Source organism: Anguilla rostrata, chromosome 18, assembly GCF_018555375.3.
Source record: "Anguilla rostrata isolate EN2019 chromosome 18, ASM1855537v3, whole genome shotgun sequence".
NCBI classification, from domain to species: domain Eukaryota; kingdom Metazoa; phylum Chordata; class Actinopteri; order Anguilliformes; family Anguillidae; genus Anguilla; species Anguilla rostrata.
In genome coordinates, this window is record NC_057950.1 from 26,007,038 (window position 1) to 26,031,268 (window position 24,231).

The window sequence follows — 24,231 nt, forward strand, 5'->3', positions numbered from 1 at the left end:
AATGTTTCCATAGCACCGTTAAAAATAACGTCATTTTGTTTCTAAGGTCGACCAATGAAATTTGCCATGGGCGGCGATTCACATATGGAAACCAATGGGCGAACATACCTCGGAGATGGGTGGTTTTGTGTCCCGTCAGTCAGTTTCAGACGGAGAGGGCAGTGTAGAGAGAAAGAGTCCAGTAGGAAGAGCAACTGTGTCGGGTTCGCATCCTGACAAACCCTGGATTTGCGAAAAAGATCGAAACCGTCAGCGCCTATGTTGCACTTTGATCTTTGGATGTCTAAATTATTTTGTCAACTTTAAAAAAGAAGTCAATTCCACTCACTTCATTTAATAGGTAAGATGTTGACAGAATTAGACAACGTTATTTTAGCAGCTAGTTCAAAACAGATGAACTGTTTTCAAAGACTAATATTTTAGAAATCGTAACCCAAAATAATAGGAGTGCGAGTTTGGAGTTGAAACGGCGCATTGGATAGAATAAGCACATTCATGGGGCAAGATATTTGCTTAACTGTTCGGCTGCTTGATTGTAAGCCTTCTTTCTATTTATTGTTCGTGTGTTTCTTGCTTACTTGCACATATACCTAGAGCTATCGATGCTTAATCACATTTCCTTCGAGCCTGCTTTCTTACTAGTAGTTAAGTAACAGAAAGCCGAAGTGGAATTCCTAAAATGACCCGTTTAAGCAGTTGTTTGAGTTCGGCATCAAAGAAGCGATTAGGGAAAAGCCTGTCTTGGGGCAGGCTTATGTAAGGCAAAGTGAGCCGCAGAGTGGGAACGCGTTTAGATGGAGAGAGCGATCCATTTGCTAACATTAGTCTAATAGTCTATTTAGTACTGTAACAGCCTGAATGCATTTCGAACAAATCAGGGCTTGCTTCCGCGAGGCGATCAGATCTTCCATTGCTTTTGTCCTGCAATAAAGCTACAGTCGTCTTGGCTTTTTGGCTGGCTTGGTAGTGTGTGCTCGTGTGATTGTTGTCTAGCTCACTGGCTGCATGTTAACGTTGGTGCTTAACGTTACTTTCAATCTGATTTACGTTTTTTTTTTTTTTTTGAAATTCGTGTTTTATATCGCCAAAGATCTAGCTAATGTTAACTGTAAGTAATGCACTGGCTACTTCCTCAAGCTACTCTGAAGCACAGCTGCTCGCCGTTTTCAGAGAACGACACGGGGTCGAGTGGAAAGAAAATAGAACTGGTTCAGTGCTTCATAATGAGATTTCTACCTAATGTTACTTTTAAAACTCAGCAGAAACGTTTGTGAACATATTGCATGTGTGTTGACTAGCTAATCCGAAACATATTGTCATTGTTTTAGGTGCTAATAATTGTAGCTATTGGACGAGGTAGTTCAGTCGAGTCGGGTAAACGAGGGCTGGATTAGATTAGCTGGTGTGGGGTGACATTGTTGCAGTAGCCTGTACTTCGTCAAATGGATATTGCAGTTTCACTGCACTCCAAGTCTTCCCGTTTGTGAATCGGAGAGGGTGTATGTTTTACGACTGTCAGGATGTACTATTACTTTTTCCAGTTTGACCTTGTTCGTAAGGGGGCTTGTCCGTTTTTATTGTTATAGCCTACCGCAACTCGATGCACTCAGTGGTTTGCAGTCCACGGGGATTTGACGGTAGCCACCGAGTTACGGTGTCCTAATGAAAATGGAATTTGATTTAACTAATGTTGGCTAACCTTGTTGCATTGGCATGAAAACAAGTTGCCACCTTTCCCATAACCCACGAGAGCCCCTCGACGCTCGCTTGAATCTGGTGCGAAGGGATCCCTGTTAAAGATCACAGCGTGTTTTCCTTCATCTGCGACAGCTCGCAATAGCGAGCACTCTAGCACTGCTGGACCTTTAAAGAGAAGACGAGCCGAATTAACCCGATTATATTGGTAGCGATAGACTCGCAACATATTACCAATTGTGAGGGTGAAAAAATAATGACACGTCTTCCCAGCCTGGCCAGAGAAAAACTGGTGACGATTTTGAGCGCATTGTGAAGGTGGTAGTTTGTCAAAGCGTTGTTTTTCTCCTGCGCTGTACTGTTGGATTGTTGAACTGTTTCTGCTGTGTGGTACAGAAATGGCGTCATCGGCTCTGCTGTAGCGCAGCGCTAGACATTCGGCAGACACAACGCTAACCTGCTCCTAACGAGTTCATTTCATGTGACATCGCTTTCTTTTCTGCTTGTACTTTTATGCCACTCTCAACTTTTCAGCTTCAATAAGACAGATTTATTTATGCCATGCAAATTACGTGTATTGGTTGTGTTTATTTTGGTCGTGTGTCTGAGTCGTTCATCGACTGGAAAAATCACGTTGAAATTGAAGCTGGACAGGATCATTACATAAAGAGCGCAAATATTTCCTAATTGAAACGACCACCCCTTGCTGTCGGCAGTTTACACGCAGGGTGTACATTCCTAGCTCTGTCAAAAACTGTTACAGCCACTGTCTTGTCCATGGCGTAATGTTGAAGGAAGATACAGAGCGAAAAAAACTGACGTAGAACACATGCAGGTACAATAACATGCCCTTTTCGTGGCCTTTGAGTTTTGAATAGTTAACAAGCTACATTTTCTCTTACCGTTGCAATTTCTTGTAGCCGCTGGGTTGAAGATGCGAGATCTTCAATGTAGCCTAATTTCATTAGGCTGTACATTTTACAATGAGTCCGAAGTACGGAGAGGACTCGCGTTTATTTTGTCGGCTGTGGTACTTGTTCAGGTAGCCTAAGTATTTGTATTTTCCACTTTTTAATTTCAAATAAACGTTGCTAAACACTTTGAAAGTATAATTCCATTATTTACGCTATTATTTGTCTTTATTTCTCATTAAATTCTCGTGAACTGACTAGGCTAATGTTTTCGGTGGTATAGCCTATCACGCGTGTGCACTTTTCAAAACTTTTTTCTTCTTCTTTCTATATCTTTCAGTCGCCGAATTTTCTCTTGCTTCCTTTTCATTAGTGTCTCAGACGTGCTTAACGTGCTCGGCCAAAATACAATGTGTGCCCTTATGTATGTCAATCTCGGTGTAATTTTAAAAGATGAATAATCTCGTGCATGATAATATTGATGTGTTTTAGTGCTTATGTCAATAGAGGGCGGAAACAAAACCAACTCAGAGTTCCTCGTGTTGTGTATATTGTTCGTTTATGTAGGCTAAGTGCAAACTGTATAATACAAATGGATATATTTTTTCCAACTTTAGGATTGACGCCCGCACTGATCATAAGAAGACGAAGTTTGAACGGAAATGAAGGTAAATGTTACAAAACTTTCTCACGAGTTTGTAAACGATCAATGCTACTGAGACAATATTTGTATTTGTGTTTGAAACAGTACTTTTCCGCTTTATTTATATAAAAAATACAACTTGTTACGAAACCAGTCCAACTGTTCATTATACGTTTTGTACACGCGCACAGACAAAATAACTTCCAACTTTTTGCTTATGAAAAAACGTCAATTTGTAAATGCGTAGGACAGTGATGCTGTGCTATGTTTATTGGCAAGACAAGTTTATTTATATAGCACATTTTATATCCAGTGACAGTTCAGTGTGCTTTGCAACAAAAACAGATGATTTGCTATCTTTACAACATGTAATATTTCAATAACTTTATTGAATTAAAAACGAGATTTTTTTACTTTTTATTACATTATCTTGCACTGCAACTGCATTAATATCTTTGTTGCAAAATTATGGATTTGATCTATTTTGTGTTCTGTAATTCTCTTAATGGGAGCTATGCCTTGATCTGGCTATTCAAGTGTTTTCTGCGGTAAGAGTACAATCCATTTCGGCGAGCTTGTTCTGCAACTGTTAAAAAGCCATGCAAGACTTTTAGGACCACCCTTAAATTCTGTTGTAATCTACCCGTAGCTGTGGTCAGTCTGCTGAATTTGAAGCAGAGGTGCAGACATTCTTTGTGATGCGGGACTTCCAGTGCTGCTGGAAAGGATTGATTAATCGCAGTAAAGTTTGCGATCCCCTGGATGTTGTATCGTATCCATTGATCGTTGTTGCCGTGTGCATTACAAATGACCCTGGGGTTGCAGACATTCCCTGTGCGCAGTAATAGCATTGGCAGGGAGCTGTTTTTTTGTCATAAAAGCAAAGTTAGAACCTCAATGCCACTACTTTATATTTGTGACAGTGTGCGCAGGTTTTGCTTTTGTTTCCATGGTAACCGGCTGCTAGGTTATTACCTGCAGGATTTGTCCTATTGGCCGTGAGACTGACATGAAAGTAGTGGGGGGAGAGGGGGGCGGTGGGGGTGTTTTTTATTTATATTTGGTCGTGCATGTTGGTTGCATTCAGAATTTACTTTAACCTCAATTTTTAGATAAAAAAAGAAACCTTAGGATGCATTCATTTTGAATGGTGTCTGTTTTAATGCCATGTGTCCTGAAGGGTTTTGTGATGGTCTGAGGAGGGGCAAGGTTGACTGCATCTTTTTCAAACTGGCTTTGGAAAGTATTGCACCCAGAACCCGAGAAATTGTGTTTTCCTTTGATCAAGAAGACAGGACCGAGCAGAGTCCTGAGCCAAGATTGCTAAGGTTGAAAGTTTCTCTTTTAAAAGCTCAGAGTTCTTACTGCTGAGTCATAGTTAAAATCAAACCTGTGTGAAGGTAGGCTTATGCCTCTTGTTCTGGTGGAGTGAAGTATCGTGTGTGTCTGTGTTGGGGTTGTAGTAGTGAGTTATAAGTAGGCTATGTAACGCCCACCTCAGCATTAATGGACGTGCCATTAAGCTGTAGCCAGAGCCGAAGCAGACGTGCTGCAGTTGCACTTAGATGTCCTCGTGAATTCAATTCTGACAAACCAAATCTTCGGTTTGTCTCCTGCTTTCTGTTTAGAATGGAACATCGCGTCAGGTTTGCGGTGTCTTTGTTTTGAACCTTTCCCCGAGACGGTCTCTACACCGGCAGAATGGCATGCCCAGCTGCTTCCTCGTCAGAACCGCATTCTACTCACTAGGAGTCCACGGCAGAAAATGTGTAGGCCAGTGCCGACGGCAGTAATCAGGCAGGTTTTACGATATAATTTCCTAACCGTTAAAAACATAAACGCAAGAGAAGCGCTGCCGTGTTTATTAATGCGATCGTTCGCGGGCTAGAAAAACTTCGTGCGGCTGATGGGGCGGTCCTCATGAAAAGTATGCTGGGTGGAGAGAAGCGGTTGCTCTCTCCATTGAGTGAAATGTACTGATCATTTCTGTTTTGGAGAAGTGTGACCAGAGATAGCCTAAGTTATTTCAGGATTCTGGCCCGGAAAATTCCCTGTGACTGACAGAATGCAAGCGGAGGCTTTGCTAACTGGTGGGTAGTGTCCGCATGACTCAAGCAATCACGTGACCTTAAAAGGCCTTGTGTCAGAGATGCGTTTAAACAACTTGCGATTACGTAGAAGTCTGGTCCCCTACCTCACGGTGTGGTGAAAGGAAGGACTTTTTTGTCTGTTTAAAAAAAAAAAAAAAAGATTATAATTTTTTTAAAAACAGAGGAACCCCTATTTCCAGAGGGATTCAGGCTGTTTTATATGTGACCATATATATTTGGCCAAAACTTGTAAAAACTGACTTATTTTGATGGAAATGTTTTTCCTCGTTTGGTACTGCGTAGCTGAAAAAGACAACGGCCAGATAAATGTGCTACTCTAAAGGGGTTACTTCTCTGCCGATTATAAACCGGTCGTTATTCTTACTTTCACCAGCCGTTAATTAAAATGGGAAAACGGACTGCGTTCTTTTAAAGGACACATGTCGGGTTTCATGTAGACCCTGAAGTTTTCCTGTAGCTGAGTCGTTTGCATGTAAAGGGGTGTGTCTCGTCTGGGGTGATGGGGGGGGTGGAAGGGTTGCTGGATTTGGGGAAACCCTTTGCCTTTGTGCCAGCAGCCCCCGCGCCCATCTCCTGACGAGGCGCTTAAACGCTGCGGCGGTCTCCGAGACGGAAAATCCGGGCCGCGTGTGTTCTGCCTGGGGCAGTTCTCCCACATCAGCCTCGCGTTTGGTCTGGTCCAAATGACGGGAGAGCCAGGACAAAGAGCCGATTCAGCTCCGGATTATTTTACAGCGTGTGACTTTGGAAACTCCCCCCCAAATAATGTCAGGCACTAGTGGATATTTTTTTTAAAAACTGTTCAAGTGGCATTTTACATTACAGACATTTAGCAGGCACTCTTATCCAGAGCAACTTACACAACTTTTTTTTACATAGCATTTGCATTGCATCAATTTATACAGCTGAATATATACTGAAGCATTGCTTGGATTTGGAGTTAAATACATTGCTCAAGAGTACAACGTGTCATAACCGGGAATCGAACCTGTGGCCTTTAGGTTACAAGACCAGTTCATTACCCATTATACTACACTGCCGCCCCCAATCTTTTTAGCAAAGATCTCTTGGCTTTTGTGGCACTTGATTTCAAGCACCTGAAAGGAGCTTTAGAGCACAGACTGCTGCTGCAGGATGACCCTGAGTGGGTGCGCAGAGCGGTGGTAGCGTAGCCGCGGGACGGCTGCCGGTCCCAGGGCTTCTGACTGGGGAGACTGGGGGGCCGTCGCTGAGCGGTGTCTCCACGGCGACCGCGCTCCAGCTCTGCTGGGGGGTCAGTGCCCCCCCCACCCCCGGGGGAGACCCCTGCTGAACGTTTAACTCTGGAAAAGAAATGCATGCTTAAGTAGCGGAGGATGAGCAGCTGTGATTGATTGTGCTGCGTCATGCTTTGTGTTTTTAATAAAGACAGAAAGGCTGGCTAATGGCTTTAATAACACACACACACATTCACATATACACACACACACACACACACACACACACTCTCTCTCTCTCTCTCACACACACATTCACATATACACAAACACACACACACACACACACACACTCTCTCTCTCTCCACACACACATTCACATACACACAAAGACACACACACACTCACGTACACACACACACACACACACTCACTTTCTGAAAATAAATGTGAAATTTACAGCATCTCTCTCTCTCTCTCTCTCTCTCACACACACACACCCTGCCCGCGTCCTCCTCGCCCCATTTACCCGCCCACTCGGCTGACCCAGAATGTTCTGACCGTACGGTCCGGTCACCCCACAACCGCACAGGGCTAACCAGACTGTGACCGTGCTCTTCACGGTCCAAACGTCCCTCTCTGGAGAGCACGGACGCACACTTGGTGGTCATTAGCCGGGCACGTCGCTCCCTCTCCCTCCTGAACTGTGATCGACTGAAGCTGATCTGTTTCAGTGGTACACAGCTGAAGCTGATTTTCTCTGTCTCTCTCTCTCTCTCAAATTTTTTCAAATTCAAAATGCTCTCTCTCTCTCTCTCTCTCAGCTTCAATTGCTCTGAAGTGTAGTCTGTGATTATGTCCTTCTGTGCTGATTCACTGCTCCCTAAATCATGTGGATGGCTGGAGCCCATCCCTGCGTACGCCGTGCTAGCCCATCCGTACAGAGTAAAGTATGTGAATCTGGCCTAAAACGCACCGTCACAGGAACTCGAGCGGGCGGAGTTCTGCTGAGAAAGTCCCTAAGTTTGAGCCGCGTGTCCCACGCCCCGATCCGAGGGCCGCACCCCACAGTCGGACAGAAGCCCCCCCAAGCCCCCCGCCCCCCCTCCGGGTGCGGTCGCAGTGCTGAGAGCCGTCACAAGGGCAGCCATTGTGCGCTGGAGAGGCCCCGCTGACCGCCTGCCAGGAGGGAGGGCGGGGAAGGGGGGGCAGCGTTCAGACCTGAGCATGTTACACAGGCTGCTGGGAAAGGAGGGACCTGCGTTCAGTTACACAGGCTGCTGGGAGAGGAAGGGCCTGTGTTCATTTACACAGGCTGCTGGGAGAGGAGGGACCTGTGTTCAGTTACACAGGCTGCTGGGAGAGGAGGGGCCTGTGTTCAGTTACACAGGCTGCTGGGAGAGGAGGGGCCTGCGTTCAGTTACACAGGCTGCTGGGAGAGGAGGGGCCTGCGTTCAGACCTGAGCACGTTACACAGGCTGTTGAGAGAGACGCTCCTGCACTTATACAAACTAGTGCTCTGTACAATCTGCTCCCAGTCTGAGCCTTGCCTGATTTGGCCCCGGATCAACATGGCCTTGCCACGCGGCCTTGCCGGTTCCTCGCCGGTTTCTGGACTGGCCGCTGGCCAATGGCAGCAGACCTGCTCCTGGTCTCCACGGCTTGAGCAGCGCCGCTGAGGGCGGAGCTTCCTTTCCTGGGCGTGGTCTTGCTGTGCCAACACAACTGTGCCAAAGTCAAGCGAAATGGCGTCGAACAATAGCGAGCACAGACTTTACACTCCAGCGTAGCTGAGTGTGCAGAAATTCCTGTGCCCACCTCCCTCCCCAAGTAGCCCCCCCATGCAAACCACACAGTGCTGAGGTGTGATGCACTTTAATTGTTCACCAATCCAGAGTTTGATGTGAAGTCGTGAGGATTGTGGGTGGGGAAAGGTCACCCTGTCTGTCTGGAAGAGTTTTTTTGGGTAGGGGGGAGTGTGAATAGACCGCTGGGGTTGTGTCAGGCTCACTAGCTGACGCGACCCCACGCGGAGTTCCTAAAGCCGGCGACCGTACGCAGATTTCCGTCGTGCGCTTGTTTGCGGAGAGCAGTGGCGAACATTCCGGAATGGTCCGCGTGGCCCTCCAGAGGGCCTGGGGGGGGTGAATGGGTCAGTCTGTCAGGACGCTCGCAGGCGAGGAGCCGCGGTGTAGCTAACACTGAAAAACCATGGGTTAGGATGGCATTGCAGGGACTCCGGCAATGGAAGCCCTCTCGCTGTGCTGGTGTTTAGGGCTGGGCTGGGGGATATCCATTACATTACAATACAGGCATTTAGCAGACGCTCTTATCTAGAGCGACTTACACAACTTTTTTACATAGCATTTTACATTGTATCCATTTATACAGCTGGATATATACTGAAGCAATTTCGGTTAAGTACCTTGCTCAAGGGTACAACGGCAGTGTCCAACCCGGGAATCGAACCTGCGACCTTTCGGTTACAAGTCTAGTTCCTTACCCACTGTGCTACACTCCGTCCTATCCGTGAACTCGTCTGTAATAGCGACTGAAGCGATGCTTCCGCTTTAGCCCCGACTGCCTGGCCTGTGCTAGGACAGCGAGTCGTACTCCTGCTTGTGCTGTAGTGTTGTGTTGAGATCACAGTAGGTAAGTATCGTGTAGGGATCGGCTGTTCAAAGCGGAATGCCAACAGTGTGCTCTGTTTAAGGAATGTTCCCCCATGTGCTCTGCTGCAGAGAGATGAATTGCAGTAGATATGTATCCTGTAGTGATGGGCTGTATAAGGCAGATTCCCCCATGTGCTGTGTTGCAGAGCGATGAAGCATAGTTGATATGTGTCCTGCAGTGATTGGCTGTATAAAGTGAAATGCCCCCATGTGCTCTCTTGTACAGAGATGCAGGGCAATGGCTGGCATACAGATAAAACAATGTCAGGTGCCCCGAACGGCATGAACTAACACCCTTCTTTCTCAATAAATGACTGCATGAAAGAAAAGGACAGCTCCTGCCCCCCCCCCCCATATTGTGTAGGGTGGGGCTAAACTCGCCTCGATTCCAGGCGGGTTAGCTCCCCTGGCTCTGGTGATTAATTAGCCTGACAGCAGGTGGATGAGCCTGTCGTTATTTCTGCATCATCAGGCCGCGCATGCCCGAATTGGGGGTCCTTAGCCTCCTTACCCCTCCACAAGCCCACCCTCACACCCCTGAGTCTGAGCAGGGTGGGGAGGAGCCTGAGGGGTGGAGCCTGAGGAGGGAGGGGAGGAGCCCGAGGGGAGCAGGGAGGAGCCTGAGGAGAGTTGGGAGGAGACTGATGAGAAAAGAAGAAGCCTGAGGAGAGAGGGGAGGAGCCTGAGGAGAGCAGGGAGGAGCCTGAGGACAACAGGGAGGAGACTGAGGAGAGCAGGGCGGACTCTGAGTAGAACAGGAAGGAGCCTGATGAGAGAAGAAGGAGCCTGAGGAGAGAGGGGAGGAGCCTGAGGAGAACAGGGAGGAGCCTGAGGAAAGAAGAGAGGATTCTGAGGAGAACAGGGAGGAGCCTGAGCAGAGAGGGGAGGAGCCTGAGGAGAGCAGGGAGGAGCTGACTGTTACAGCAGCCGCTGCTACTGACAATCAAAGCGTGAGTGTTGCACAGTCCTCAGGGTCGTTAGGCTGGACGGCCGCCTGAACAAACGAGTGTAGAATTAAACTCCCCGGCCCTCAGTGGACAATCATTAAGTTCCCAGTCCGGCTGAGGCTCAGAGTAAGGAGAGGCAATCCCAGCTTCTTCCCCGATCGTGTGGTGCAGACTGAGCTCTGAGCCGACCAATCACAGGTCCTGCAGCAGAGGGTTCAGGGTTCAACTTCCTGGAAAACGCTTTTACAGGACAGACAGCGTGGACCCAGGGTTTTCCCCAGATAAAAATCAGGCAAAGGTGGCATCTCAACCAAACTGGTGCGGGGATTAAGTTTCAGCCACAATTCCTTGGGCGAATGTTGTTGTCTGAGACTCATCTGAGTCATGCAGTAGACATTCTGAGGTATCTGTTCCTTCCCACTTTTACTGAGTGAGAATCACTTCGTTTTGTTTGTTAGTTTTGGTTTTGAGAAAAAGATTTTCATTGAGATTTTTACTGCCTTCTGTTCAAATGGCCCCAGTTTTCAGCTGTCCAAGTAATAATTATACCGTCGAGACAATTTGCACAACATAGCGAAACTGATTTACAAACTGGACAGTTAGAAGAGTCAGATTATCACTTTGTTAAAAGCACACAATTTGACTTTCCTGTGTTATTCTACTGGAGGTCCATAAAACATTTAAGCGTATTTGTATAAGAATTAATGGTACATGTGCTGGTTGTGTTGTGTTTGAGTTATCAAAACTATTTTGGGAAAAAATAAATTGTTTTGATACATTTGCCGTAGCAGTCGTTTAATTTAACAAGCAGTGATCCAATTCGATAAATGCAGTTTGTAAGTAGCTCCAGACTTTGAGTGGATACGCTCAGAATTTCATAAATGTAACTTGAGACATCAGCTGTGGGCAGAATTCTAATTTCTTAAGCAACCCAACAAGAATGTACTTTTGGTAAATTTATTTTGGTAAAAAAAAAGGTTTGCAAATGCAAACAGACAGCCGAAAACCAAAATGTCTTATTGTGGTTTATTATTGCTAGCTCTGTGGTTGCTAGCTTCACTGAGATTTACAGCAGCCACGGAACCAGAACTGTTCTACACACACTGAACTGTTCTATACTTGCTCAACTGTTCTATACTCGCTCAACTGTTCTATACACGCTCAACTGTTCTATACACACTCAACTGTTCTATGCATACCAAACTGGTCTATACATACAGTATGCACACAGAAATGTTCTATGCACTGTTCTATAGTATGCACACAGAACTATTCTATATATACAGTCTGCACACAGAACTGTTCTGTATATACAGTATGCACGCAGAACTATTCTATACATACAGTCTGCACGCACAACTGTTCTATATATACAGTATGTACACACAACTGATCTATATATACAGTATGCACACACAACTGTTCTATATATACAGTATGCACACAGAACTGTTCTATATATACAGTATGCACACAGAACTGTTCTATATATACAGGGTGCACACAGAACTATTCTATATATACAGTATGCACACAGAACTGGTCTATACATACAGTATGCACACACAACTGTTCTATATATACAGTATGCACACACAACTGTTCTGTATATACAGTATGCACACAGAACTATTCTATATATACAGTATGCACACGGAACTGTTCTGTATATACAGTATGCACACAGAACTATTCTATATATACGGTATGCACACAGAACTGTTCTATATATACAGTATGCACACAGAACTATTCTATATATACAGTATGCACACAGAACTGTTCTATATATACAGTATGCACACAGAACTATTCTATATATACAGTATGCACACAGAACTGGTCTATACATACAGTCTGCACACAGAACTGTTCTATATATACAGTATATAACTTCTCACACAGTTTTGTGACAGCAGCACAGGAGCTTTCCCCTGTGGGCATCACTGGCTTGTCCCTGCGGTGCGTTGCGTTGGAGCAATGCTGCCGTCGCGTGCTCAAATGATAGCAATCCGCTGAGCGCGAGGCTGTTGAAATGGGCTTTATTAATGCAGAGACCGGTCACAGTTTTGTCAAAATGGGCCCATAAAATGAAACTTCCTCATGCCGGAAATCCCTGAGACCTATCCGTGTCAGTGTTCTGCAGCTGCACACACACAGTATAGTCCTGCAGAGAGCAGGGAGGTCACCAGTGTGCCGATTGTGGGGCCAGTGATGTGGGCCGTCATTCGTTGAGCCGCTGTTTGCTGGCCCGCTGTAAGGGGGTTCCCAGATCCCCGCGGGGCCTGTTGAACGCTCCCTCGCGGCGCCCCGGGGCGAGCCGCTGCAGTGGCGTCGCGGTCCGCGCCGGCGCGGAGAGGAAGGCCGTCAGCGTCCGCGAGCGCTCACGCCGAAGGGCGCCGGGACGTCGGAGGGGATCGCTAAGGCCGCGTGAACGTCTTCGGCTGGCCTGAGTAGCGCTCTTTAGCGACTCGCTCCCTTTCCTGCTGACGAGGCCCAGAGCAGGGGGACTGGGCTCGTAACAGAGCAAGGCTGCTGATTTCATTCCGGAAACTTCTTCAAAGGAACATTCAGCTGGGTACATGGGAACCGTACAGTATGTGGCCGAGGCAGTCGGGAAAAAGAATGAGATTTTACTGCTTTCATGTCGGTACTCATGTTCTCAGTGTTCTGCGCTGCGATGAACACCAGACGGTTCGGCGGTGTTCCACAGTCTCGGTTCGGCTGGCTTCGTTTGAGGCAGTAATCACTCCAAAGCTGTTTAATACATACGCAGTGAGCTCAGTGCCTTATGAGCCGATCATAGTTTGTTTATCGCTTCAACAGCGGAGAATGCAAGGCTGCGAGAAGTTGTTTAGCTCCAAGTTTACTCAAAAAGAAGCGTAAAATGGGAAAAAGGTTTTTTAAATTCTTTTCTGTAATCTACCCCCCAGTTTTTGGTCCATTTTAAAACGTGTGTTCTGGGGGTTCCCAGCAACGCATTCCAGGACAACCAAACGATAACGTTCAGGAAGGGCAATCCACGAGAGTTCAGTGTTTTGAGGAGCTGTTCTATAGGAAAAACGATGCAAGGCTCATGGTTTTTGCACGGAGAGCCTCTTGAGACCGTTCCTATTGGTGACGCTGGAACGTGAGCTACTTTGCAGGTTAGCGCACGTAGCAATCGCAGCAATGTGCATTACTTAGTTTCGGCTGTACTGCAGTCGGTCAGTCAGCCACAAGCAAAAGCTACTGTGCGTTTGCTGGTGAGCATTTACACCACTTTTACTTTTCTCCCCACGTTTTTTTGAACCTGAAAACATCTGAAAATCGAGCTAGCGCGTCGGTTTAAATTCGTACATTTTTGCCAGCGGATCGCTTCCTTAAGCACAGAAGGAGGGTATTCAATGCAAAAGAGCCTTATAATCAGAAGAGAAACAAATGCTCTGCTTCTGCACTGAACAAAGGTCAGGATGTGCACACCTACGTTTGAAGAAGATGAAAAGAAGGCGTTTAGCATTTATAGAAAGATGTAAACTAAAAGCTGGGGTTATTTGCGAAGACAGAAGGATCGCTGAAAGCTGTCTGGACAATCTCTGTGTTTTTCCCGGTAATGCTGAATGCCTGCTTTTGCGCTCTGTAATTTGAAAACATTGGGGGGCAGACCTCTGCTGGAAGCAGGACACCTGTAATTGTCTGTTGATGGTGGAAAGTTAGCGAAGCTGAAACGCTGGAGGTTTGAGGCCGTTTAGATAACGAGCTGAGTGGATTTATCATTATACGTATTTTTTGAGGGCTTTTTCCCCTATTATGGTATGGTACCCCCCCCCACCCCCCACCCCCCCACCCCCGGGAGACTCTCAAGCTCGGTCAGTGCCTGACCCTGGTGAGGAAGCGGTTGCCTGGGGAACGAGGGGCCTCTGGGATGCAGGAGTCCAGTTTGTGCACGGGCATTGTAGATCGCTGTCAGAGCTGGCGTCCCTCTACAGTAGCAGATCAGAGCAGAATCTAATCCTGCAGCACATCAGGATTGCTGGCACTGCTGAACTGTGGAACGCCCTGGAGCTGTGACCACATCGCAGGCCTGGTGGGCTGTGCCTGTGAGCCGACTGTAGCTGAGAGTAGCTATAGCTGAGAGTGGAGTTTACCTGAGAGTAGCTCCACTCTCAGCTACAGTCGTACGTCGCTTTTGATAAAAGCGTCTGCTAAATAAATGTAATGTAATGTAGCCGTCAGGCAGAATATTTGCAGCTTTGGCTTGTGTCAACTTTTAACTCCCCAGGAGTGTAACGCATACATACTGCACAGTTAACCATTCACTGCTATTTCAGCCATTACCACACACACACACACACACACACACACACACTCACACACTTGCTGGCTGAGACTCTGTCAGTGTAAGCAGACCAGTGACATGCCCTGGTTGTAGTATGGTAGTGCTTTTATGCGTGTGTTTTTGGTTGCTTTGGGATCTGAATCTGTTCCCATTGCAGGCAGGTTTCAGTGCCAGCGGGTTTGGTTTTACGTTGGGGGGGGAAAAAGCACCTCAAGCCCCCAGCGTATGTATGTGAGAGCCGCGTGAGGGTCACATTCCAGTGACTGTGCTCAATAAGAGTCCGCTGCCAGAGCTGGAGCCCCACAGGGCTGCTTTGGAAATTACCCAGAATTCCTTCTGTCCACAGAGCCGCTCTTTACAAGGGGCGCGGCAGGCTTCGGCCCGTCTGTCTGAGATGGGCGGGAGGAACCTCCTTGCCGTGAGGGCGCAGGGTTTTTTTTGGGCAGCGCGCGACAGGCTCGCGGTCCAGCTGTGAGACCCCACCCCCCTCCACCCCCCACCACCCCCACCCCGTGTGAGACCCCACCCAGGCCTGACGAACAGGACGCGATCGTTACGCGGCCCTGTTTACGCTCGCGTCTCACCGAGAATCGTAGCCCGAAGACGCTGCTCCTTGCTCCAGATGTCCTTGCCTAAATATAGCCCTGTAATGCATTGTCTGGCATCGGAGAGCAGTGTTGTGAGTGACGCGTTTCTCAGGGGGGCGCGAAGCCTGGCGCTCGATAGCGGCTTTAAGGACCCAGAGCGTTCGGCTGTCTTTCCCGCGAGCTCAGTGACGACGATGCTCGCTTGTTCGCGGTTATTATTTTATTCACTTATTTCCTTGTTATGGAACGGCGTCGCTGCGCTCGAAACGCGGAGCGCGTTAATGCCGTCAGACAAGCGCCTTTCTCTCCTCGCTGTCTGTGTAAAACCACCAGCAAGGGCGTTAAAAAATGCTGCTTTATTGTCACCTTCGAAAATTGCACGCTGGAAGATGACGTGGTGTTTATTCTTTATTTTTTAAACACTTGTTAGAAGCCATTTAAAACCGCAAGAAACAGTTTGACAGCCGGCAAAGTTCACAGGTGACACTGAAGGCCTATTTGAATTCCAGGGGGGTCAGACTATTGGTTGCGTGTAGCCCCCCCCCCCCCTCCCCGCACCCCCCCCCACCCCTCACGCAGTCTCTGGCACTAGCAAATTCTCCCAGTTCTTTAAACTAAAAACCCATAACTGCTATAAAATCACACTTTGATACTGAACCACAATCACAATCAAGGAACTGAAGAATTTAAAAACTCACCTTCTAAGGAGGCCTTATTTCAAGGCCATTTCTTAAACTAAAAGCTGCTGGGAGCTATGGCTTCTTGCCTTCTGCCTTGTTCACGTATTCGAGGTGCTTTTACTGAATGACCCTTGACCTTTAAATTCTGTTACCTGTCACATCTGAATTTGAGCAGCCTACATGTCTGCACAGGGAAGGTGCACTTAAGCCTTGTGTTTATTTTATTTCCTTTATTAGAAACAACATTGCCATTCATACGCCTATGGGCCAAATGCAACATTGACATGGACAAAACTAGCCTATCGTTGAGGTCACTGCTAATGTCAACTTGCTTAGCTTATGAGCCAACTTTCCAAGCTATGATTATGTTTTACTGCTACCAAATGTTTTTACGCTGATAGCTGGCATGATTGTACTCATCACGAAATGAAAAAGTGGGGCACACTCTCGCGAAAATTGCAAGGCTGACAGGTCTTTTCTGGGTGTCAAAAGAAGACAAAATTTAGAAACGTCTTGCTCAATACCGTAGCACGGAGTTGCAGTGTTGGCATGTGTCTTCTGTGTTCTGATCTAGCGTTCACGCCGAGGACAGGCGTTTTGCCCCTGATGTGAAATGGGAGCTTGCTATAGACACATTTCGCTGCACTGGAGGGGGCCTGTGGCAGTGTTGCTTTTACCAGTCCACACACTTCTGTGCCAGTGTTGGTCTGGTAGTTTCCTTTTTTCATAAATTTATTTTATGAGACTTAACGAATGAACAAAAACGAGCAAACAGCTACCACAGTAACAGTGTTTTCCCAGTAGAGGGAGCAGCGGGCGGTGAGCGGCGTGTGCTTGGTTGTGTTGTTACGTTTTCCTGGTGTCTGCTTGCTTGTGTTATTATGTGTGTCTGGTGTCTGCTTGCGTTCAATGGGTACAGATGCGTTGGCCTAAATTAATAAGAGAAGCCTGAGTTCACTCGCTGCTGTTTCTCAGAATGAATAGGCCTTTTTGTGTTCACTAAAAAATGTTCAAGTGCATCACTCATTTAATTGTTACTGCCAAGTATTGTTTGAGCACCGGTCTTTTCATTGCAGAGTTATTAGCATTATTGACTGTTCTGTTCTATTGACTCTCTCGCCTTTTCTCGTAGTGAATGAACAAATTAATGCTTTACTTAATGAATGCTTAATTGAACCTACTCGGAAAGAGTTATAGCCAATCCATTCTCAGTCAACAATCCGATATTACTGTGTTGGACGCAGTGTTTCAGAGAGCACTGGTGTTTGGGGGTTAGCTCACGCCCTATATCCCAGAATAGATTTGTCTCAGTCGGCGCAGACAGAAACTTTGACACTTTGTTCTCACGGACTGTGGCCAACGATCAGCAATCTGTTGATTATGGGTAATGTAGTTTTCTAACTGATCCATCAAAGCCTGCAAACCCACAATTTGCAGGTAAAAAAAAATGAAATTGCAGTCAAAGAAATGGTGTGATGTGCAGCATCCTCCCGACGCTGATGGCCACTGGCCTCTGATATCTGATTGGTGTCTCTCAGCTTCTCTGATTGGCTAGTGGCTTTTGGGGCTGCTGTTGCTAGTGGAAATAAGTTCGGGTGAAAGAGAGAGCAATGTCGAGGGGAAAAAACAATGTCGGTGGCCAGTTCCTTTTTCCTTTTTTTATCATTTAAGCAAACTGTTGTTAATGGACATGCCTTTAAAAAATGCTAAGCAACCATAACAAACAAGCAGCGAGCCCAATATAATGCTGTCAGTGGCGTTCCACCAGACCCTCTGCAAAACATCACCGGCAGCCTCTGCCATCCAAAACCACAGCTAGGCAAAAACCGAGAAAACCAATAACAACAACGTTTAGTATTTTTGACTGAGAATACCGTTAAAGCTGTTTATTTGCATCCCTATTTTTAACATTCAACTGATAGGAATTTTCCCCACTGATGGACACATTTTGAGCCAGAAGCATAACTGCTCTATGTAGAACGTGCCAACTTGTGGATGGAATCTTTAGATGAGTTCCTGACTCACTGTGGTCATGAAAGACCACATAGCGCTTAACACAAAGTCATGTGCGCTTGGAGCGAAACACTGTAAAAATGCTGACTTTTGGTGCATTTGTCATTTTATTTCGAGAGACATTCATCAGACTCATGAACCTTCACACCAAGGTGCGTGGAATTTTGTATGCATGATCTCCAAGTTGTCCTTTATAAAGTTTGCTCACGAGAAGTTTATCGGCCAAATAGTGTGGCCACTGCAGACAATCAAATTTCAGATCAAAAGTAAAATATCGAAATTTGTTGGAAGTTTTTTTTCATAAAAATTGCATCACTGAGGTCTCTAACGTGCTGTAGATGATGTTCCAGCTCGAGTGGTCAGATGCTCTTTTTTTGGCACTGTCCCCGCAAGTCTTATGCAACATTGACTGACTGTTTCTGGTCTGTAGTTTGATTAACTGACCGCTGTCCCCTTTGCCCCCCCCCCCCCATTCAGACCCTGGAGGAGCCCCCCTACCTCACTGTGGGCACGGACGTCAGCGCCAAATACAGGGGGGCCTTCTGTGAGGCGAAGATCAAAATCGCCAAGAGACTGGTTAAAGCGAAGGTAAGACACCAATCCCCACCCCCCCACTGCGCCAGCCTGGACCCCTCCCTGACTGTGACTCATGCACGTGTGAGTGCAGAGCTTCCTGGAAGTACAACACTTGCACTTGACTTTTTCTTTCTTTCTTTCTTTCAGTATACAGTTTTCAAGTATATGTGGGCATGGCTGTTAAGTTATGTTCAAGTTCCAGGTGGTAGGTAACCACCAAGGTTGCAACCACCACCAGAAGGAGACAAAACCGTCCCCTATGCCTGGATAGAGTAGAGAAATAACTCGGCAAATTATCACAAGGCAACGTCAGATATAATTATCAGAAAACAGCAGTGATTGCAGTGTTTGATTGATCAGTGAGTTCATTTAAGCCTCGAGTGGTGGTGAAGTCAGTATGGTGAAAAATAGTAAAAAAAATTAGCCAGTAAAATAACCACAAAATTTTTTTATTCAATTCAAAGTCCAAATACACACAGTCCAGAACTAATTCATCCACAGTAACCTCCAGGGTTATTATGCAGTCCAGTCCTCAGGCCAAATAAACAGCAACAGAATATACATTCATAAATAATAAATTCATAATAAAATGCACCTGGGTAAATCCACCCAGCCAGCATGCAATTTAGAGGGCAATTTAAATAAAAAATTAATAAAACCTGACCTCATGTAAAGACACAGAATTCAGACACACATCAACACAGTAAAGCCTTTTCCGATTTGATCATCATAAATGCTTCAATACCACAATCGATAATTCTCCCCATTGGACATTTAGATACATCTGCCAATAACAACATATGATCTTGAAAATAGTCAGCTGCAGGATACTCGGATACACAGGCAAAATGGACATATAAGGAAGTTCACATATGATGTTATAGCCTAAAGAACACGTTTTTTTGCGATCACCTAATAATTATTAGCAATTATTGGACAAAAAACTATTGCCTTTACAGCTGTATAATCCCATCTGCAAAACTCATTTATTATTATTTCTGAAATGCATTCTATCGTTTCACATGCAAACCCCACATAATATTGTTAGCACTACTTGGGATGGGTATCTGCAACGCAACTGTGTTGCACTGAAATTTTTATTTATTTTTAAATAGCTTTTTTTTTTTTGTACATGGGCCTCTTTTAATCATTACACTTAAAAATAAGAAAAATTACTACACTATATGTTTGAACAGGTGTCTGAAAATTAATGACTTCCAGACAGTGCTCTGTATTTTTGAGTAACTTGCCAATTTTGTACGTTGAAAACGTGTTTTTGTTGAGACTGTGGTTAACCACGACTCGAGCTGCAGCCTGATCTGGTCCCGACGCTGTTTATCTTCCGAAGCCGCGAGCTTAGTTTCTTTGAAGGTCGTTAAACTTGTTTGTTTATTATTCGTGTATATAACATAACAAAACGTGTCCTCTGCTTTTTACAAAACAGTTGGTTGCGCTCAGACACAAAAATACTTTTTTTTTTTAATCTCCCATCACTCCTCTGCAGATCAGGTAGGCAGGAAGTAAACTTTTTTTCTCGCCCACACACCTGCGGCCTCATATGAGCTGCGCACGTACGCGATGTGTGTCATAGCGGCTCGCCGCAAAGTGAGAGAGGCCGAACTCTCGCGGCTAACCTCCGGCGTCTCCGGGGAAACCCGAGCGCGGAAGCGATGTGGCTAATCCCGGCTAAACGCACAGCACTCCGCGACGAGCCGAATCGCTTTCTCAGTTGGTTTTCCTGGTAGGAGCCAATGCCTTGAGTGCCTGTCAGACAAATGAAATTGCCCAGTGGTCCCTCCCCGGTCTGGTTCTTTGAGAATCGGACGCTGTGACCGTGCGGTTGCCGTCCTCTCTGTCTCTGTGTGCAGTACGCTCCACCGCCTCTGTGTTCTGAAGTCGGGCAGCGAGCTGTGGCCGGTGACGTCATCAGGGGCGTAACCAGGACCTAAAAAATACAGGGGTCAAGAGACTCGGCTGAGTTAGGGGTGGAGTGGCGAGTTAGGCCAGGGTATGCTCTTTTCCCCCCTTTAATTTAGTCATCTAGTTGCATGATGCATTTTTGGGTGTAAATGCTGTACATGTAGAATAGGCTTAAATTTGAGAAAATATTAAAGACCCTTCATTCCCCTCCTAAATGAATTGCAGCTGCTGTTCTCACTAAAGAATGATATTAAATATAGGCTTTGGAAATGGACATAAAATATTTTTTTAAATACGTGGCCATGGACGTGACCTCGTGTCCTCAATGGTAGTTACAGTCAGAGGTTAGCCACACTAAAGCCACGCTGCGTTTCAGCCTCTCAGAGCCTGAGTCTAATCACAGGATAACTTGTAGGCCTCAGCCCTGGATGTGCCTTGCGTTCGTTCTGAGCGCGGTTTCACTGAATTCCCCTTAGGACGGTTAGCCACCGCTGCGTCTGTGAGTGGCTGACTGAACGCCTTCTTAAGGGCTCTGTGGGTGATTTGGATTGGGTTTGTGCCTGTGTTGCAGGCTAACTCCAGCCATGTGCCCAATGACAGTGTTTTGTGTCTTGGGTGTGCTACCGCACGGTATTGCACAGCACAATGCTGCAGCCAGGCGGTATTTAGGCTAAGTCTTGGGTTACAGCTATGCGCAGTCATCTCTGGAGTTCATTCCACTTAACGGCCCCGTTGTATTAATCTCTTCTCCATGTCCTCCTTTCCTGCGGTGCGGTATGTTACTGTACTTTCTCTGGCTCTGAAGACTAAATATGTATGCTTTGCGGTGTGGTAACATTAATTATTTTGGCTTGGGTCAGAAGGGGAGCTTGTTTGGCGCGGCTGCTGTTACTGTGGAGGCGCTGAGCTTCCGTTCGAAGCGCCGCACGTTTTCCCTCTGTTCGGCGGCTTCGCTGAGACTCAGAAATAAACGTGTGCGTGGCCTACTCTTCTGAGAGACGCTGAACAAAAAAGTAGACGTAAAAGCCGTTGCTGTAATGTTGCAGTGTTTACTGGAGCACATCGCAAATAACCAAACTTGGTGCACATGTTTACCTTATGGCCAGGATTTTTTTCCTGTGTGTAATTCAGAATGGCATATGTTCAACCATTCAAATTTCTGCATACATACGACCGGGTTCAGCAGGGCAGTTTTAGCTTGATAAGAAGTCCACTTACCCAAGCAAAATGTTTTGCTGTGATGAAAGGTTTCTGTGAACGCGACCCTTAAGGATGACGATGGTGTGTGTTATAATGCAGAGTGTTAGTGGAGCTTTAAGGGTACTCTGCAGGGTGTGATTCCCTCTCGATTCTCTGAGCAGACGTTCAGTCTCCTATCTGTAGACTGATTAGGAGGGTTATCAGCGGCCACCCCCCCCCCCCTTCTCCCCCCAGCACAGGCTGAGAAACGGCCGTCTGAATGTCTGCGTGAGCTCACCTGAAACCCGCTCACTCCACTGCTCCTCCTGCTGTACACTGCTCCTCCTGCTCCTCTCCCGGTCCACTGCTCCTCCTGCTGCTCCTCCTGCTCCTCCCCCTGTCCACTGTCTGCTGCTCCTCCTGGGCTCCCAGGGTCCTGAGCATTTTAGCCGATACCTTTTAACCTGCAGCTGATGGACACTGTTAAATGATGTGGTAGTTAGCAGTACTGGCCAATAATGTGCACAGCACCACACAGACACCTTTACTTTGTGTGGGATTGAACTTCTGTTAGAAACCGTTGGCTGAAATTTTTGCAGGGCTTGTGTCTGTTCACATCTTTGCTTAGAAGGAATGACAGTGGCAGTTTTCGTTTGTTGGTTGGTCCGTTCGTTCATTCATTCATTTATTTATTTATTTGTTCATTTGTTTGTTTATTGTTTTTATTTTATGCATACATTTTTTTGTTTATGTATTTATTTTTTAAATTTATATATGTATTTTTTTCAATGGTTTTTTTTGGGGCGTCTGTGCAGAGCATCAATACTGAATTTGCAGTCTGTTGCTAGGCATTTCTTCCCTCGTTGCCATCTAATAGAGGTTGAGCCCGTACCTGTGCCAGAGTGTAAGCAGGCAGGCAGGCCGCATGGCATTTGCTGAGTGGCGTGCTGGCCCAACAGAAGGCCTTTTTAACGCGTCAGCTGACTCCGGCCTTCCTGCGAGCCGCGCGGACGCTCTGAGCTCGCGGGTCTGTCTGAGGGGGAGTGTGCTTTTCACAGAGCCGCGTTTACACCCCCCCTCACACCCCTGCCCCCACCCCCTGTCCATATGGAGTGGCGACGGCCGCGGGAGGCCAGAGCAGGAAAAGGGGATCGTTTTACAGCCGTGAAAGGGGGGGGTGATCTGGAGCCCGCGTCCCTGGCGCTCAACAGGCCGGGCTCTGTTCCGCTGCCGTGCGAGGAGTCGGAGGGGAGAGAGAGCCTCCTCCTCACAGGAGCGGGCGAGCGAGGGGGCCCGGCGCTCTCAGAGAGGAGCGCGGGGAAGGGAGGCGCGGGGAAGGGAGGCGCGGCTCGCTCGCTCGGGCCGGGGCCGAATCCAGGCGCTCTGGGACCGGATAATTAAAGCGTGAAACATTTACTACCGCGCCTGGCTGACCAGCCTGAATGCGCCGGGCGCTGCTGGCTGATCTATGTGCTCTCGCCACCAGCTGAGCGCTAAAGGACGTGCTGATCGCGGACGAGCTGCTCTTCGGTCAGCGGCGGTTTTAACCGGCTGGCGGGTTCGGTGGTTCGGCGGGTCTTCGGAGCCTGGAGATCAGTGACTGCTCGGGGGGGTGGGTGGGGTGGGGGTGGGTGGGGTGGGGGGTCGTTCGGTTCGGTGCCAGCAGTGGCTGCCTCTGCCTGGCCCGGCAGCCCGTTCTCTGGTGTTTTATGTTGGACGGGCCTCTAAATGCAGCCGGTGCGCCTGGACGGGCTGGGGGCTCCACCGCCGCTCCCGCCGTTCCCCCCGACTGGCTCCCGCGCCGGAGCATTATGGCGTTACGGTCGCGGTCGCGGCCCGGTTCCCAGCGCTCGTCAGAGCCGCGGTGGCGGGCGGGCATGCGGTGGTCGGGTTATTTTGCCTGCGTCTGATTGGCTGACCACGGAGGAATGCGGCGCCTCTGCAGCCCTGGGAATGGCGCACAGAGGTGCTCCTGCTGGAGCAGCACGAGCACGCGGTCCTTCTGCACTTTGTCCTGGGACGGGAGAGTGGGAGGGGAGGGGGGGACGGGGGTCCTGTTCCCTCAGCCAGGCCGAGGCGTCTGAACGGCCCCGGTAACGTGACGGATTGATGTGGCTCGGCCTTTTGGAGAGGGGTGCTCCTTTGCTCCACTCACTCTTTCCTCTGTTCCTCTGCTCCCCAGGTGACCTTCAAACCCGACTGTTCCACCGGGGAGGTACATGACGAGCACATCAGAGGCCCCTTGAAGGTAAGAGCGGGGGGGGTCATTTCTGGGGCCAGCTCGCCCTCTGTAAGAAATTCAGAATTTGCTATTGCTTTGCTGATTCTGCTTGAATAGAATGGGATCTCTGTGCACTGTGTGGAGCGGTCGTGTTGGTGACCGTGTTGAACGCGCTGGCGGAGAGCGCAGCCCAGCTCAGTGCAGCGGATGCTTAACCCTTTCAGGCAGGGGAGTCGGACTCCAGTCCTGGAGGGCCGCAGTGTCTGCGGGTGTTCAGTACGTTTCAGCTCCAGTGGTTCATTTAAGTCATTGATTGGCTAACAAACCTGTCTAACAGTTGTCCACAAACACTGTTCTCAAGGCCTTAAAGGATAATACAATTGAATTTTTTTCATTGTCGTCAACATCAAAATACCTAAACCGAAAATGCTTTCCGAATCTCAGTGCTTTTTGACGTTTTCCTACTCCATTTAGCGTTCACCCCGGAAAGCCATTAATTCCAGTTGTGCACTGAAGCCTTTAAATACAACTCAGAAGGACATAGTTTCAAACACGGACAGTG

At 47.5% G+C, this 24,231-nt stretch overlaps 1 protein-coding gene across 3 annotated transcripts in view; it reads left to right on the forward strand.

The window, feature by feature from the left end:
* The first annotated feature begins 134 nt into the window (after nucleotides 1-134).
* Nucleotides 135-24,231, forward strand: part of arid4b (AT-rich interaction domain 4B) — a 50,020-nt gene continuing 25,923 nt past the window's right edge. For all 3 annotated transcript variants that reach the window (XM_064317176.1, XM_064317178.1, XM_064317177.1), the window contains exons 1-4: nucleotides 135-340; nucleotides 3,224-3,274; nucleotides 18,251-18,361; nucleotides 23,631-23,696. In XM_064317176.1, the coding sequence (XP_064173246.1) occupies nucleotides 3,269-3,274; nucleotides 18,251-18,361; nucleotides 23,631-23,696 (183 nt within the window). In that variant the 5' untranslated portion in view covers nucleotides 135-340; nucleotides 3,224-3,268. The remainder of the gene's footprint in view (nucleotides 341-3,223; nucleotides 3,275-18,250; nucleotides 18,362-23,630; nucleotides 23,697-24,231) is intronic.